General features: G+C 45.1%; 1 protein-coding gene across 2 annotated transcripts in view; it reads left to right on the top strand.

Moving 5' to 3' along the window:
* The window catches only part of fbxl16 (F-box and leucine-rich repeat protein 16), a 69,034-nt gene that overhangs the window by 34,806 nt on the left and 17,946 nt on the right, over positions 1-16,282 (top strand). Inside the window, exons 1-3 of one of the 2 annotated variants that reach the window (XM_031820385.1) lie at positions 3,974-4,384; positions 5,585-6,299; positions 15,934-16,176. In XM_031820385.1, coding sequence (XP_031676245.1) covers positions 5,592-6,299; positions 15,934-16,176 — 951 coding nt within the window. In that variant the 5' untranslated portion in view covers positions 3,974-4,384; positions 5,585-5,591. Of the gene's footprint in view, positions 1-3,973; positions 4,385-5,584; positions 6,300-15,933; positions 16,177-16,282 lie in introns of those variants that run through there. The other variant, XM_031820384.1, reaches the window with a different exon arrangement.

Here is a 16,282-nt window from a genome sequence, read left to right as displayed (position 1 = left end):
ATGAGGCTCCTGGCTGGGACAAGACAAGGCTCCTGCTCCTATGAGGCTCCTGGCTGGGACAAGACAAGGCTCTGCTCCTATGAGGCTCCTGGCTGGGACAAGACAAGGCTCCTGCTCCTATGAGGCTCCTGGCTGGGACAAGACAAGGCTCCTGCTCCTATGAGGCTCCTGGCTGGGACAAGACAAGGCTCCTGCACCTATGAGGCTCCTGGCTGGGACAAGACAAGGCTCCTGCTCCTATGAGGCTCCTGGCTGGGGACAAGACAAGGCTCCTGCTCCTATGATACTCCTGGCTGGGACAAAACAAGGCTCCTGGCTGGGACAAGACAAGGCTCATGCTCCTATGAGGCTCCTGGCTGGGACAAGACAAGGCTCCTGCTCCTATGAGGCTCCTGGCTGGGACAAGACAAGGCTCCTGCACCTATGAGGCTCCTGGCTGGGACAAGACAAGGCTCCTGCTCCTATGAGGCTCCTGGCTGGGACAAGACAAGGCTCCTGTTCCTATGAGGCTCCTGGCTGGGACAAGACGAGGCTCCTACTCCTATGAGGCTCCTGGCTGGGACAAGACAAGGCTCCTGCTCCTATGAGGCTCCTGGCTGGGACTAGACAAGGCTCCTGCTCCTATGAGGCTCCTGGCTGGGACAAGACAAGGCTCCTGCTCCTATGAGGCTCCTGGCTGGGCATAGACAAGGCTCCTGCTCCTATGAGGCTCCTGGCTGGGACAAGACAAGGCTCCTGGCTGGGACAAGACAAGGCTCCTGGCTGGGACAAGACAAGGCTCCTGCTCCTATGAGGCTCCTGGCTGGGACTAGACAAGGCTCCTGCTCCTATGAGTCTCCTGGCTGGGACAAGACAAGGCTCCTGGCTGGGACAAGACAAGGCTCCTGGCTGGGACAAGACAAGGCTCCTGCTCCTATGAGGCTCCTGGCTGGACAAGACAAGGCTCCTGCTCCTATGAGGCTCCTGGCTGGGACAAGACAAGGCTCCCTGCTCCTATGAGGCTCCTGGCTGGGACAAGACAAGGCTCCTGCTCCTATGAGGCTCCTGGCTGGGACAAGACAAGGCTCCTGCTCCCATGAGGCTCCTGGCTGGGACAAGAAAAGGCTCCTGCTCCTATGAGGCTCCTGCTGGGACAAGACAAGGCTCCTGTTCCTATGAGGCTCCTGGGTTGATAGACAGTAATAGATCTACTCTGTGTTATGAGTTGATAGACAGTAATAGATCTACTCTGTGTTATGAGTTGATAGACAGTAATATATCTACTCTGTGTTATGAGTTGATAGTCAGTAATAGATCTACTCTGTGGTTATGAGTTGATACTCAGTAATAGATCTACTCTGTGTTATGAGTTGATAGTCAGTAATAGATCTACTCTGTATTTGAGATGTGTTATGAGTTGATAGTCAGTAATAGATCTACTCTGTGTTATGAGTTGATACTCAGTAATAGATCTACTCTGTTTTATGAGTTGATACTCAGTAATAGATCTACTCTGTGTTTGAGATGTGTTATGAGTTGATAGTCAGTAATATATCTACTCTGTGTTATGAGTTGATAGTCAGTAATAGATCTACTCTGTGTTATAAGTTGATAGTCAGTAATAGATCTACTCTGTGTTATGAGTTGATAGACAGTAATAGATCTACTCTGTGTTATAAGTTGATAGTCAGTAATAGATCTACTCTGTGTTATGAGTTGATAGACAGTAATAGATCTACTCTGTGTTATGAGTTGATAGACAGTAATAGATCTACTCTGTGGATCCAAATAGTTCACTTCCCTTGCTGGTAAACATGTAGTTATTGCGGTGTGATACATGTTGCAGGCCATTCCGTAGCAATGCCAATGAAAAGCATATTGTATTTGGCTGTATGCCTACATGTACAGGCCAGACAGGCAGCTAGACTGGCAGGCAGGCTTTTAACAGAAAATATAGGCTTATTTTGGCCAGACAGTCAAATAGAGGCAATGGCAATCATTATTAGTAGGCTGTAGGCCTATGTGTCTTTCAGAGGGAATGGTAGGCTAAAGGAAAGTCACATTTCTGTTGGACCTTGTGTACAGTTGGACGGATGTATCTTCATGTTAGACCACAGTGCAGTATAGGTTAGGGTTATGAGTCGTTCAGTGCAGTATAGGTTAGGGTTATGAGTCATTCAGTGCAGTATAGGTTAGGGTATGAGTCATTCAGTGCAGTATAGGTTAGGGTTATGAGTCATTCAGTGCAGTATAGGTTAGGTTAGGGTTATGAGTCATTCAGTGCAGTATAGGTTAGGGTTATGAGTCGTTCGGTGCAGTATAGGTTAGGGTTATGAGTCATTCAGTATAGGTTAGGGTTATGAGTCGTTCAGTGTAGTATAGGTTAGGGTTATGAGTCGTTCAGTGCAGTATAGGTTCGGGTTATGAGTCGTTCAGTGCAGTGTAGGTTAGGGTTATGAGTCATTCAGTGCAGTATAGGTTAGGGTTATGAGTCATTCAGTGCAGTATAGGTTAGGGTTATGAGTTGTTCAGTGCAGTATAGGTTAGGGTTATGAGTCGTTCAGTGCATTGTAGGTTAGGGTTATGAGTCGTTCAGTGTAGTGTAGGTTAGGGTTATGAGTCGTTCAGTGCAGTATAGGTTAGGGTTATGAGTCGTTCAGTGCAGTATAGGTTAGGGTTATGAGTCGTTCAGTGCAGTATAGGTTAGGGTTATGAGTCGTTCAGTGCCGTATAGGTTAGGGTTATGAGTCGTTCAGTGCAGTGTAGGTTAGGGTTATGAGTCGTTCAGTGCAGTATAGGTTAGGGTTATGAGTCGTTCAGTGCAGTGTCGGTTAGGGTTATGAGTCGTTCAGTGCAGTATAGGTTAGGGTTATGAGTCGTTCAGTGCAGTGTAGGTTAGGGTTATGAGTCGTTCAGTGCAGTATAGGTTAGGGTTATGAGTCGTTCAGTGCCGTATAGGTTAGGGTTATGAGTCGTTCAGTGCAGTGTAGGTTAGGGTTATGAGTCGTTCAGTGCAGTATAGGTTATGTTTATGAGTCGTTCAGTGCAGTGTAGGTTAGGGTTATGAGTCGTTCAGTGCAGTATAGGTTAGGGTTATGAGTCGTTCAGTGCAGTGTAGGTTAGGGTTATGAGTCGTTCAGTGCAGTATAGGTTAGGGTTATGAGTCGTTCAGTGCTATATAGGTTAGGGTTATGAGTCGTTCAGTGCAGTGTAGGTTAGGGTTATGAGTCGTTCAGTGCAGTATAGGTTAGGGTTATGAGTCGTTCAGTGCAGTATAGTTTAGGGTTATGAGTCATTCAGTGGGGGTGAATGAATGAATGAGTTGTTGTTGGGGTGTTTGATCCACCCCGGGCTCCTTTGAGAGAGAGAGAGTGAGAGAGAGAGAGAGACAGAGAGAGAGAGAAGGAGAAACCGAGAGAGAGAGAGAAGGAGAAACAGAGAGAGAGAGAGAAGGAGAAACAGAGAGAGAGAGAAAGAGAGAGAGAGAAAGAGAGAGAGAGAGAGAGAGAGAGAGAGAGAGAGAGAGAGAGAGAGAGAGAGAGAGAGAGAGAGAGAGAGAAAGAGACAGAGAGAGGGAGAGAGAGAGAGGGACAGAGAGAGAGAGTGAAAGGGACAGAGAGACAGAGAGAGAGAGAGAGAGAGGGAGAGAGAGTAAATACCACCAATATGGATCTGTTTATTTATCTTCCCCTACTATTTGTACTGTAACTATTTGCACATTGCTAAAACTTAGCTGATAATATATAACACTTGAAATGTTTTTTTAAATATTTTTCGAACATTTATGAGTGCAATGTTTACTGTTAATTTCTAATCAGTTTTTGTTGATATTGTTTTGTGTGTTCTCATTTTTGTTCAATTCAATTGCTCAGGCAATGTAAACACATGTTTCCCATGCCAATAAAGCATGGAAAGAGAGAGAACGAAAGAGAGAGAGAGAGACAGTACCGCCTCAGCCTCCTCTCTTCCTCTCCTCCTCTGTTGAGTTCCGCTGATGTCAGTGAGCCAGGCGATGTCATGTTGGTTTCTATTTACAGGGTTCTCGTTCCCTCTCTCTCTCTCTCCCCGACACTGATTCGAACGCACCACATATTTATATCCGCTGACACCGTGGAATGATGCGCCGATGAAACAAACAACACAGGACAACACATCGTCCCGATTTCACGCATATTCTCTCGTTCTCTCGTCTGTCCTCGTCGCTTCCGATACAAAATGATGCACATTTCAAACGATTCGCATCGCGTCGTAGCTACAACAATTCAATAACATCCCCCGCTCTCCGCCATTCCCTGTGGATGCTGCTGGTAGTATGGTGATGCGGGCGATCAAATAGAGCTCCGTTTGGTGAAAGACTTGCGAGGCTTCGGGTCAATCGGGGGAGGTGACGGGGTTCAGTTTAAAGGTAAGAGCAGTGCAATGCAGATTCATGCTGGCCGGAGCACTGCAATGGTATTTTTTTTTGTTTAGCGGTGCGAGAGAGCGGGAGGGAGAGAGAGAGAGAGAGAGAGGACGAGAAGGGACGGGATAATAGCCATCCCTTCCTTCGGTTAGCTTTTCCGCTGCCGCATCGCTTATTCCCGGTACAGCTCTATTACACCGATATGTGTTGCGTGCAGCACAAACCGAATATTGGACCGATCACAAGCAGAGTGAAATGGGTTTAATATTCGATCCGTTTGTAAAAGCCCAAGGCTAACGTCTGATGGTGAAGCCTATAGCCTAGGTTACTGTCGGTTACTGTCATAGACACTATTTGATGACGGGAATGCTATTAATTGTATACTTGTCGATATGAATAATGATGCCGACTGCATCTGAATGTTTTGACAATGAAGGATGCATAGAGTTTATTTTATCTGCGATGATTGTTGATCACGCGCAAACGTTACACCTCTCAGCGTCGGCCATCGATTTAAACTGTTTATGTTTGGCCTCGGTATCTTTATTCAGAGTAAAAAACACGTCCTATTGTAACTTACTGCTGTGCTACTGTGCCATCGGCCTTACGTAATATCGTAGGCTAGCCTAGTAGGGATGCTTGCTTAGATATAAGGCCTCTGCCACTATAAACAACCGCTCTGTTCTATTTCCAGGGCAAGCCTGCCAAGGGAGTGTCGCCAAGTGTTCTGTGAATTATTCAAACGAAAAGAAGGCTTTGTTTGCCCAGAAATCGTGTCTGTTTCTGTGCTATATTGTACATAAGAGCGAGGCTCTCCAACATCAAGCACGCAGGTTTTTGGGAAACACAGTAGTCTGCGGCTCAGCTATCTACACCAGTGGTGTTTATCTACTCAGTCCCTTGAGTGACAGACAGGCAGGTCCATAGACAATGTGTTAAATAGATTTTTATTTAACCAGGTAAGTTGACTGAGAACACATTCTCATTCACAGCAACAACCTGGTGAATAGTGGAAGGGGAGATGAATGAGAGGAATGAGCCAATTGGAAGCCGGGGGATGATTAGGTAGCCAATGATGGTATGAGGGCCAGATCACTACCCCGCCCCCCTCTCTCTCTCTGATCCAATGTTGAACATGTATTAATTCTCTCTCCTTCCTCCTAGGTTGTTGAACATGTATTAATTCTCCCTCCCTCCTCCTAGGTTCCCAATGTTGAACATGTCGACCCCCAGCGAGCTGAAGTCTCCGTGTGTCCCGAGGAACGGCATGGTCAAGCTCCCCCCTCAGCCCAACGGTCTGGGCAGCGCCAGCATCACCAAGGGCACGCCCGCCGCCAAGAACCGCCTGTGCCAGTCCTCCTCCGTGCCCGGCATCCTACCCCCGCCTTCCCTACCCTACCACCTGGACCCCCTCAACCCCCTGGGTCCCTCTCTCCTGGGTCCAGACCTGGACCATAGCCCCCTGACGGCCCTCAAACCCCCGCTGCGCCAGGTCCCCCTCACCTTCCCCAAGCCTCACCTTCCCCTCACCCTGCCTCTGGCCCTTCTGCCGCCCCTGGAGCGCCAGCTGGCCCTGGATGAGAAGCTGCTCAACAGGCTGCTGTGGTACTTCACCACGGCTGAGAAGTGTGTCCTGGCCCAGGTGTGTAGGACCTGGAGGAAAGTGCTGTACCAGTCTAAGTTCTGGGAGGGGGTCACGCCCATCCTCCACGCCAAGGAGCTGTACGCCCTGCTCCCCGGCGGAGACAAGGAGTTTGTCAGCCTGCAGGCCTTCGCTCTCAGGGGGTTCCAGGCGTTCTGTCTGGTGGGAGTTTCAGATCTGGACATCTGTGAGTTCATTGATAACTACCCCTTATCCAAGAAGGGGGTGAAGTCGGTCAGTCTGAAGAGGTCCACCATCACAGACGCAGGCCTGGAGGTGAGTCATTGTCATATATATATATATATATATATATATATATATATATATATACAGTGGGGCAAAAAAAAGTATTTAGTCAGCCACCAATTGTGCAAGTTCTCCCACTTAAAAAGATGAGAGAGGCCTGTAATTTTCATTATAGGTACAAATAAATTCATTTAAAAAATCCTACAATGTGGTTTTCTGGATGAAAATTACAGGCCTCTCTCATCTTTTTAAGTGGGGGAACTTGCACAATTGGTGGCTGACTAAATACTGTTTCCCCCCACTGTATTTACTGTCAGCGGGCTGTGACTCCAGGTCTGGATCCAGGAGAGAAGCTGTGGTGGGCAAGGGTCCCAGGGGGTTGAGGGCCGTCAGGGGGCTGTGGTCCAGGTCTGGACCCAGGAGAGAAGCTGCGGTGGGCAAGTGTCCCAGGGGGTTGAGGGCCGTCAGGGGGCTGTGACTCTAGGTCTGGACCCAGGAGAGAAGCTGCGGTGGGCAAGTGTCCCAGGGGGTTGAGGGCCGTCAGGGGGCTGTGACTCCAGGTCTGGACCCAGGAGAGAAGCTGTGATAGGCAAGGGTCCCAGGGGGTTGAGGGCCGTCAGGGGGCTGTGACTCCAGGTCTGGACCCAGGAGAGAAGCTGTGGTAGGCAAGGGTCCCAGGGGGTTGAGGGCCGTCAGGGGGCTGTGACTCCAGGTCTGGACCCAGGAGAGAAGCTGTGGTGGGCAAGGGTCCCAGGGGGTTGAGTGCCGTCAGGGGGCTGTGACTCCAGGTCTGGACCCAGGAGAGAAGCTGTGGTAGGCAAGGGTCCCAGGGGGTTGAGGGCCGTCAGGGGGCTGTGGTCCAGGTCTGGACCCAGGAGAGAAGCTGTGGTAGGCAAGGGTCCCAGGGGGTTGAGGGCCGTCAGGGGGCTGTGGTCCAGGTCTGGACCCAGGAGAGAGGCTGTGGTGGGCAAGGGTCCCAGGGGGTTGAGGGGGTCCTGGTGGTAGGGTAGGTAAGGCGGGGGTAGGATGCCGGGCACGGAGGTTCTTATATAGTTACAGTCATGTGAACACAAACATGCCATTTAGCACAGCCTTTCTACAACCTCTCCTTGGGGACAGGCCTGTCCATGGATTTAAACTATTCCACAGCTAGCAGCTGATTCAACTGGTCAACTAATCATCAACTAATCATAAACGAATCATCAACTAATCATCAAGCCCTTGACTACTTCAATCAGGTGAGCTAGTTCAGGGCTACAGTAAAACTGTGAAACGTCCGAGAGACCCTGAGGAAAACAGCGTGTAGTGTGTGCATGATATTTCATATGGATGACCCCAGTGGGAATCAACAATGTGTACTCAATGTGTCCTACAGTATATGTAGCTTCCATTAGTCCTACAGTACATGTAGCTTCCATTAGTCCTACAGTACATGTAGCTTCCATTAGTCCTACAGTACATGTAGCTTCCATTAGTCCTACAGTAGATGCAGCTTTCATTAGTCCTACAGTAGATGTAGTTTCCATTAGTCCTACAGTAGATGTAGCTTCCATTAGTCCTACAGTACATGTAGCTTCCATTAGTCCTACAGTACATGTAGCTTCCATTAGTCCTACAGTACATGTAGCTTCCATTAGTCTTACAGTACATGTAGCTTCCATTAGTCCTACAGTAGATGTAGCTCCCATTAGTCCTACAGTACATGTAGCTTCCATTAGTCCTACAGTACATGTAGCTTCCATTAGTCCTACAGTACATGTAGCTTCCATTAGTCCTACAGTACATGTAGCTTCCATTAGTCCTACAGTAGATGTAGCTCCCATTAGTCCTACAGTAGGTGTAGCTTCCATTAGTCCTACAGTAGATGTAGCTTCCATTAGTCCTACAGTAGATGTAGCTTCCATTAGTCCTACAGTAGATGTAGCTCCCATTAGTCCTACAGTAGATGGAGCTTCCATTAGTCCTACAGTCAAGGGTGTAAACAGGCTTACTGTAGAGATGGTATCAATCTCATTGCTGTCCTACAGTGATGCTGTGAAGCCCTACGGACCCTGGACAGAAGTAGTGTCGTATAGGAATATGGTGTCTTTATAGTAATATAACACAATACTTTATAGTAATATAACACAATACTTTATAGTAATATAACACAATACTTTATAGTAATATAACACAATACTTTATAGTAATATAACACAATACTTTATAGTAATATAACACAATACTTTATAGTAATATAACACAATACTTTATAGTAATATAACACAATACTTTATAGTAATATAACACAATACTTTATAGTAATATAACACAATACTTTATAGTAATATAACACAATACTTTATAGTAATATAACACAATACTTTATAGTAATATAACACAATACTTTATAGTAGTATAACACAATACTTTATAGTAATATAACACAATACTTTATAGTAATATAACACAATACTTTATAGTAATATAACACAATACTTTATAGTAATATAACACAATACTTTATAGTAATATAACGTGTTACTTTATAGTAATATAACGTGTTACTTTATAGTAATATAACGTGTTACTTTATAGTAATATAACACAATACTTTATAGTAATATAACACAATACTTTATAGTAATATAACACAATACTCTATAGTAATATAACACAATACTTTATAGTAATATAACACAATACTTTATAGTAATATAACACAATACTTTATAGTAATATAACACAATACTTTATAGTAATATAACGTGGTACTTTATAGTAATATAACGTGTTACTTTTGTTAATCCTCAGCATCAATATCAACACAATGCACTCGCTGAACTTAGGAAAGCCTGCCACCCCACCGCTGCGTAACCTAGTAACAGTCACCGGGCGAGCTGGATTCTGCTATAGCTGGGCACAATGTCAACTAGGTCACCGGGGATCACATGGAATGTGGAATGTCACATCACATGACCTTGCTCACTGGTCACATGATCATGGGACAGAGAGAGGAGAGATGTTCTATTAGAATGGTTAATGGTTAAGGTTAGTGTTTGAGGCTGGTGAGCTGGTCCTAGATCTGTGGACTGTTTATCCCCAGCAGGTAAACAATCGATAGAGTGAGTAGAATGAACATGAGTCTCTGTGAAACGTGAGATGTCACAGGAGTGCAGTGTGCTGTAAGATGCAATCCAACCATTGTCTATTATAATAACAATAGCATAGCTGAGTTTCTGATCGTCTATGTAAACACAGCATCACCAAAGGAGAAAAGGTTTGGTACAGTGACTTGGTATTCCCCTTGTACATGGAATCAGAATAGTCAACAATCCACCCTGCTTGTCTGTGGTGGTGTTGTGAGTATGGACTACTGTGGTGTTGTGAATATGGACTACTGTGGTGTTGTGAATATGGACTACTGTGGTGTTGTGAATATGGACTACTGTGGTGGTGTTGTGAGTATGGACTACTGTGGTGTTGTGAATATGGACTACTGTGGTGTTGTGAATATGGACTACTGTGGTGTTGTGAGTATGGACTACTGTGGTGGTGTTGTGAGTATGGACTACTATGGTGTTGTTAGTATGGACTACTGTGGTGGTGTTGTGAGTATGGACTAATGTGGTGATGTTGTGAGTATGGACTACTGTGGTGGTGTTGTTAGTATGGACTACTGTGGTGTTGTGAGTGTGGACTACTGTGGTGTTGTTAGTATGGACTACTGTGGTGGTGTTGTGAGTATGGACTAATGTGGTGGTGTTGTGAGTATGGACTACTGTGGTGGTGTTGTTAGTATGGACTACTGTGGCGTTGTGAGTATGGACTACTGTGGTGTTGTTAGTATGGACTACTGTGGTGGTGTTGTGAGTATGGACTACTGTGGTGGTGTTGTTAGTATGGACTACTGTGGTGGTGTTGTGAGTATCGACTAATGTGGTGGTGTTGTGAGTATGGACTACTGTGGTGTTGTTGTGAGTATGGACTACTGTGGTGGTGTTGTGAGTATGGACTACTGTGGTGTGAGTTTGGACTACTGTGGTGGTGTTGTGAGTATGGACTACTGTGGTGTTGTGAATATGGACTACTGTGATGTTGTGAATATGGACTACTGTGGTGTTGTGAATATGGACTACTGTGGTGTTGTTGTGAATATGGACTACTGTGGTGTTGTTGTGAGTATGGACTACTGTGGTGGTGTTGTGAGTATGGACTTCTGTGGTGGTGTTGTGAGTATGGACTACTGTGGTGGTGTTGTGAGTATGGACTACTGTGGTGGTGTTGTGAGTATGGACTTCTGTGGTGGTGTTGTGAGTATGGACTACTGTGGTGGTGTTGTGAGTATGGACTACTGTGGTGTTGTTGTGAGTATGGACTACTGTGGTGGTGTTGTGAGTATGGACTACTGTGGTGTTAGTTTGGACTACTGTGGTGTTGTGAGTATATACTAATGTGGTGGTGTTGTGAATATGGACTACTGTGGTGTTGTTAGTATGGACTACAGTGGTGTTGTTAGTATGGACTACTGTGGTGTTGTTGTTACTATGGACTACTGTGGTGGTCTTGTGAGTATGGACTACTGTGGTGGTGTTGTTAGTATGGACTACTGCGGTGGTGTTGTGAGTATGGACTACTGCGGTGGTGTTGTGAGTATGGACTACTGTGGTGGTGTTGTGAGTATGGACTACTGTGTTGTTGTGAGTATGGACTACTGTGGTGTTGTGAGTATGGACTACTGTGATGATGTTGTGAGTATGGACTACTGTGTTGTTGTGAATATGGACTACTGTGGTGTTGTGAATATGGACTACTGTGGTGGTGTTGTGAGTATAGACTACTGTGGTGTTGTTGTATGGACTACTGTGTTGTTGTTAGTATGGACTACTGTGGTGTTGTTGTTAGTATGGACTACTGTGGTGGTGTTGTGAATATGGACTACTGTGGTGTTGTTGTGAGTATGGACTACTGTGGTGTTGTTGTGAGTCTGGATTACTGTGGTGGTGTTGTGAATACGGACTACTGTACATTCCACCTCTATTGGCACACAGCACTGTACGGCCCATACCTCGTAGGGCACAGCCAGTCTGTCAGATTAGCAAGAGAGACACAGTTTTACTAACTGTCAAAGACTGTGAAAAGACCACATGAACTAGCACTGTCATTTCAATAAATAATTGTGCATCGAGTACACTTAAGGCAACATTTTCCTATCGCTAAGACGCCTGCGCTGTGAGCTTAACGAACTCTTAGTGAAAATATAATCTGCTGCGTGATTTATGTTGGAGTTTTTGTTACAGTTACAGTTACAGTGCGATTTAACAGGCCACATTCAACACAATTGTGAGGTTCAGTATTGGAGCCCCGGTTATTTAGAAGGTTGCCTCTGAGTTAGTTCATAGTGCAGAGGTCTTTGTGAAAGGGGAACATGTTGGCCTTACAGTATATTGTGCACCTTATTGTCAGGGACATTGTTGTGGTTGTGTTGTTGATGAGATGAGCTGATGTTCAGAGTCACAGGAAGTTGTGTTGTTGATGAGATGAGCTGACGTTCAGAGTCACAGGAAGTTGTGTTGTTGATGAGATGAGCTGACGTTCAGAGTCACAGGAAGTTGTGTTGTTGATGAGATGAGCTGACGTTCAGAGTCACAGGAAGTTGTGTTGTTGATGAGATGAGCTGACGTTCAGAGTCACAGGAAGTTGTGTTGTTGATGAGATGAGCTGACGTTCAGAGTCACAGGAAGTTGTGTTGTTGATGAGATGAGCTGACGTTCAGAGTCACAGGAAGTTGTGTTGTTGATGAGATGAGCTGACGTTCAGAGTCACAGGAAGTTGTGTTGTTGATGAGATGAGCTGACGTTCAGAGTCACAGGAAGTTGTGTTGTTGATGAGATGAGCTGACGTTCAGAGTCACAGGAAGTTGTGTTGTTGATGAGATGAGCTGACGTTCAGAGTCACAGGAAGTTGTGTTGTTGATGAGGTGAGCTGACGTTCAGAGTCACAGGAAGTTGTGTTGTTGATGAGATGAGCTGACGTTCAGAGTCACAGGAAGTTGTGTTGTTGATGAGATGAGCTGACGGTCAGAGTCACATGAAGTTGTGTTGTCGATGAGATGAGCTGACGTTCAGAGTCACAGGAAGTTGTATTGTTGATGAGATGAGCTGACGTTCAGAGTCACAGGAAGTTGTGTTGTCGATGAGATGAGCTGACGTTCAGAGTCACAGGAAGTTGTGTTGTTGATGAGATGAGCTGACGTTCAGAGTCACAGGAAGTTGTGTTGTTGATGAGATGAGCTGACGTTCAGAGTCACAGGAAGTTGTGTTGTTGATGAGATGAGCTGACGTTCAGAGTCACAGGACGTTGTGTTGTCGATGAGATGAGCTGACGTTCAGAGTCACAGGAAGTTGTGTTGTTGATGAGATGAGCTGACGTTCAGAGTCACAAGGGAAGTTGTGTTGTTGATGAGATGAGCTGATGTTCAGAGTCACATGAAGTTGTGTTGTCGATGAGATGAGCTGATGTTCAGAGTCACAAGGGAAGTTGTGTTGTTGATGAGATGAGCTGACGTTCAGAGTCACGGGAAGTTGTGTTGTTGATGAGATGAGCTGACGTTCAGAGTCACAGGAAGTTGTGTTGTTGATGAGCTGACGTTCAGAGTCACAGGAAGTTGTGTTGTTGATGAGATGATCTGACGTTCAGAGTCACAGGAAGTTGTGTTGTTGATGAGATGAGCTGACGTTCAGAGTCACAGGAAGTATGGTACCGGATGAGGCTCCTGGTCCATAGTGTGAAGATGACAGTTGGAGAATAAACAGTCATTGAGTTGACGTAAATCACTTAGGCTTAGGATTCAATCCCCGATTGCACTTTGTCCACCATGCACCATTTAAAGGTAATGTTCCCACTTTAGCGGAGACTGCATTCACAGTAAACACTGCGTTTTGTCGGCTCAATCGGAAATTACCTTTAAATGTCTAGCGTGCTATACCTGGCATCTACTGCTGATCAGAGTGAGACCTTAGAGTTGCCTTCAGAAAGTATTCAGACCCCTTGACTTTTTCCACGTTTCTAAAATTGATTTTTTTCTAAATCCTCATCAATCTACACACAATAGCCCATAATGTGGCAGGGTAGCCTAGTGGTAAGAGCGTTGGACTAGTAACTGAAAGGTAGCAAGATCGAGTCCCCGAGCTGACGAGGTAAAAATCTGTCGTTCTGCCCTTGAACAAGGCAGTTAACCCACTGTTCCCCGGTAGGCCGTCATTGTAAATAAGAATGTGTTCTTAACTGACTTGCCTAGTAAAAAAAAAAAAAAAATGCAAATGTATTGAAAAGTAAAAAACAGAAATATCTTATTTACATCAGTATTCAGACCCTTCAGCCTTTGCTATGAGACTCGAAATTGAGCTCAGGTGCATCCTGTTTCCATTGATCATCCTTGAGATGTTTCTACAACTTGATTGGAGTCCACCTGTGGTAAATTCAGTTGATTAGACATGATTTGAAAAAGCACACACCTTTCTATATAAAGTCCCTGAGTTGACAGTGCATGTCAGAGTAAAAACCAAGCTATGAGATCGAAGGAATTGTCCGTACAGCTCAGAGACAGGATTGTGTCGAGGCACAGATCTGGGGAAGGGTACCAAAACATTTCTGCGGCATTGAAGGTCCCCAAGAACACAATACCTCCATCATTCTTAAATGGAAGAAGTTTGTAACCACCAAGACTCTTCCTAGGGCTGGCCGCCCGGCCAAACTGAGCAATCGGGGAAGAAGGGCCTTGGTCAGGGAGGTAAACAAGAACCCGATGGTCACTCTGATAGAGTTCCTCTGTGGAGATAGGAGAACCATCTGTGCAGCACTCCACCAATCAGCCCTGATTGGTAGAGTGGCCAGATGGAAGCCACTCCTCAGTAAAAGGCACATCACAGCCAGCTTGGAGTTTGCCAAAAGGCATCTAAAGGACTCTCAGACCATGAGAAACAAGATTCTCTCGTCTGATGAAACCAAGATTGAACTCTTTGGCCTGAATGCCAAGTGTCACGTCTAGAGGAGACCTGGCACCATCCCCACAGTGAAGCATGGTGGTGGCAGCATCATGCTGTGGAAATGTTTTTTTTACCTGCAGGGACTGGGAGACTAGTCAGGATGGAGGGAAAGATGAACGGAGCAAAGTACAGAGAAATCCTTGATGAAAACCTTTTCCAGAGCGCTGATTTTTAATACATTTGCGAAAATGTCTAAAAACCTGTTTTTGCTTCGTCATTATTGGATATTGTGCGTAGATTGATGAGGGAAAAAAAACAATTTAATCAATATTAGAATAAGGCTGTAACGTAACAACATGTGGAAAAAGTGAAGGGGTCTGAATACCTTCCGAATACACTTTAGTATCACAGTTACATCAGAGTTATATCAGTTATATCAGAGTTATATCAGAGTTGTATCCGAGTTATATCAGTTATATCAGAGTTATATCAGAGTTGTATCCGAGTTATATCAGAGTTGTATCAGAGTTGTATCAGAGTTGTATCAGAGTTGTAGCAGAGTTATATCAGAGTTGTATCAGAGTTGTATCAGAGTTATAGCGAGTTATATCAGAGTTATATCAGAGTTATATCAGAGTTATATCAGAGTTGTATCAGAGTTATATCAGAGTTGTATCAGAGTTGTATCAGAGTTGTATCAGAGTTGTATCAGAGTTGTAGCAGAGTTATATCAGAGTTATATCAGAGTTGTATCCGAGTTATATCAGAGTTGTATCAGAGTTGTATCAGAGTTGTATCAGAGTTGTAGCAGAGTTATATCAGAGTTGTATCAGAGTTGTATCAGAGTTGTATCAGAGTTATAGCGAGTTATATCAGAGTTATATCAGAGTTATATCAGAGTTGTATCAGAGTTATATCAGAGTTGTATCAGAGTTGTATCAGAGTTATAGCGAGTTATATCAGAGTTATATCAGAGTTATATCAGAGTTGTATCAGAGTTATATCAGAGTTATATCAGAGTTATATCAGAGTTATATCAGAGTTGTATCAGAGTTGTATCAGAGTTGTAGCAGAGTTGTAGCAGAGTTATATCAGAGTTGTATCAGAGTTGTATCAGAGTTATAGCGAGTTATATCAGAGTAGTATCAGAGTTGTATCAGAATTGTATCAGAGTTGTATCAGAGTTGTATCAGAGTTGTATCAGAGTTGTAGCAGAGTTGTAGCAGAGTTGTAGCAGAGTTGTAGCAGAGTTATATCAGAGTTGTATCAGAGTTGTATCAGAGTTGTATCAGAGTTGTATCAGAGTTGTATCAGAGTTAGGTTGTTGTAAACTCTGTCTTTGTCTGTGTGTAGGTGATGCTGGATAGGTGTGTGTGCATTGTGTAAACTCAGTGTGTGTTCTCTGTGGTGTGTGTGTGTGAAGGTGATGCTGGATAGGTGTGTGTGTGTGTATTGTGTAAACTCAGTGTGTTCTCTGTGGTGTGTGTAGGTGATGCTGGATAGGTGTGTGTGTAGGTGATGCTGGATATGTGTGTGTGTAGGTGATGCTGGATAGGTGTGTGTGTAGGTGATGCTGGATAGGTGTGTGTGTGTATTGTGTAATCTCAGTGTGTTCTCTGTGGTGTGTGTGTAGGTGATGCTGGATAGGGGTGTGTGTATTGTGTAATCTCAGTGTGTGTTCTCTGGTGTGTGTGTAGGTGATGCTGGAACAGATGCAGGGTCTGATGCACCTGGAGTTGGCCGGTTGTAATGACTTCACGGAGGCCGGTCTGTGGTCCAGCCTGAACGCACGGCTCACCTCGCTCAGCGTCAGCGACTGTATCAACGTAGCAGACGACGCCATCGCTGCCATCTCACAGCTACTGCCCAACCTGTCAGAGCTCAGCCTGCAGGCCTACCACGTAACCGACACAGCCATGGCTTACTTCACAGCCAAACAGGTAGGTTACAATCCTACACTGTTATAGAGAGCACGCAGGTACTGGTACACACACACGTCTTCCCTTCCCCATCTCTCCGTCCTCTCTGTAGGCCTGCAGATCAGTT

Source organism: Oncorhynchus kisutch, unplaced genomic scaffold (assembly GCF_002021735.2).
Source record: "Oncorhynchus kisutch isolate 150728-3 unplaced genomic scaffold, Okis_V2 scaffold3306, whole genome shotgun sequence".
NCBI lineage: Eukaryota > Metazoa > Chordata > Actinopteri > Salmoniformes > Salmonidae > Oncorhynchus > Oncorhynchus kisutch.
This window is presented reverse-complemented; position numbering and strand designations above follow the sequence as displayed.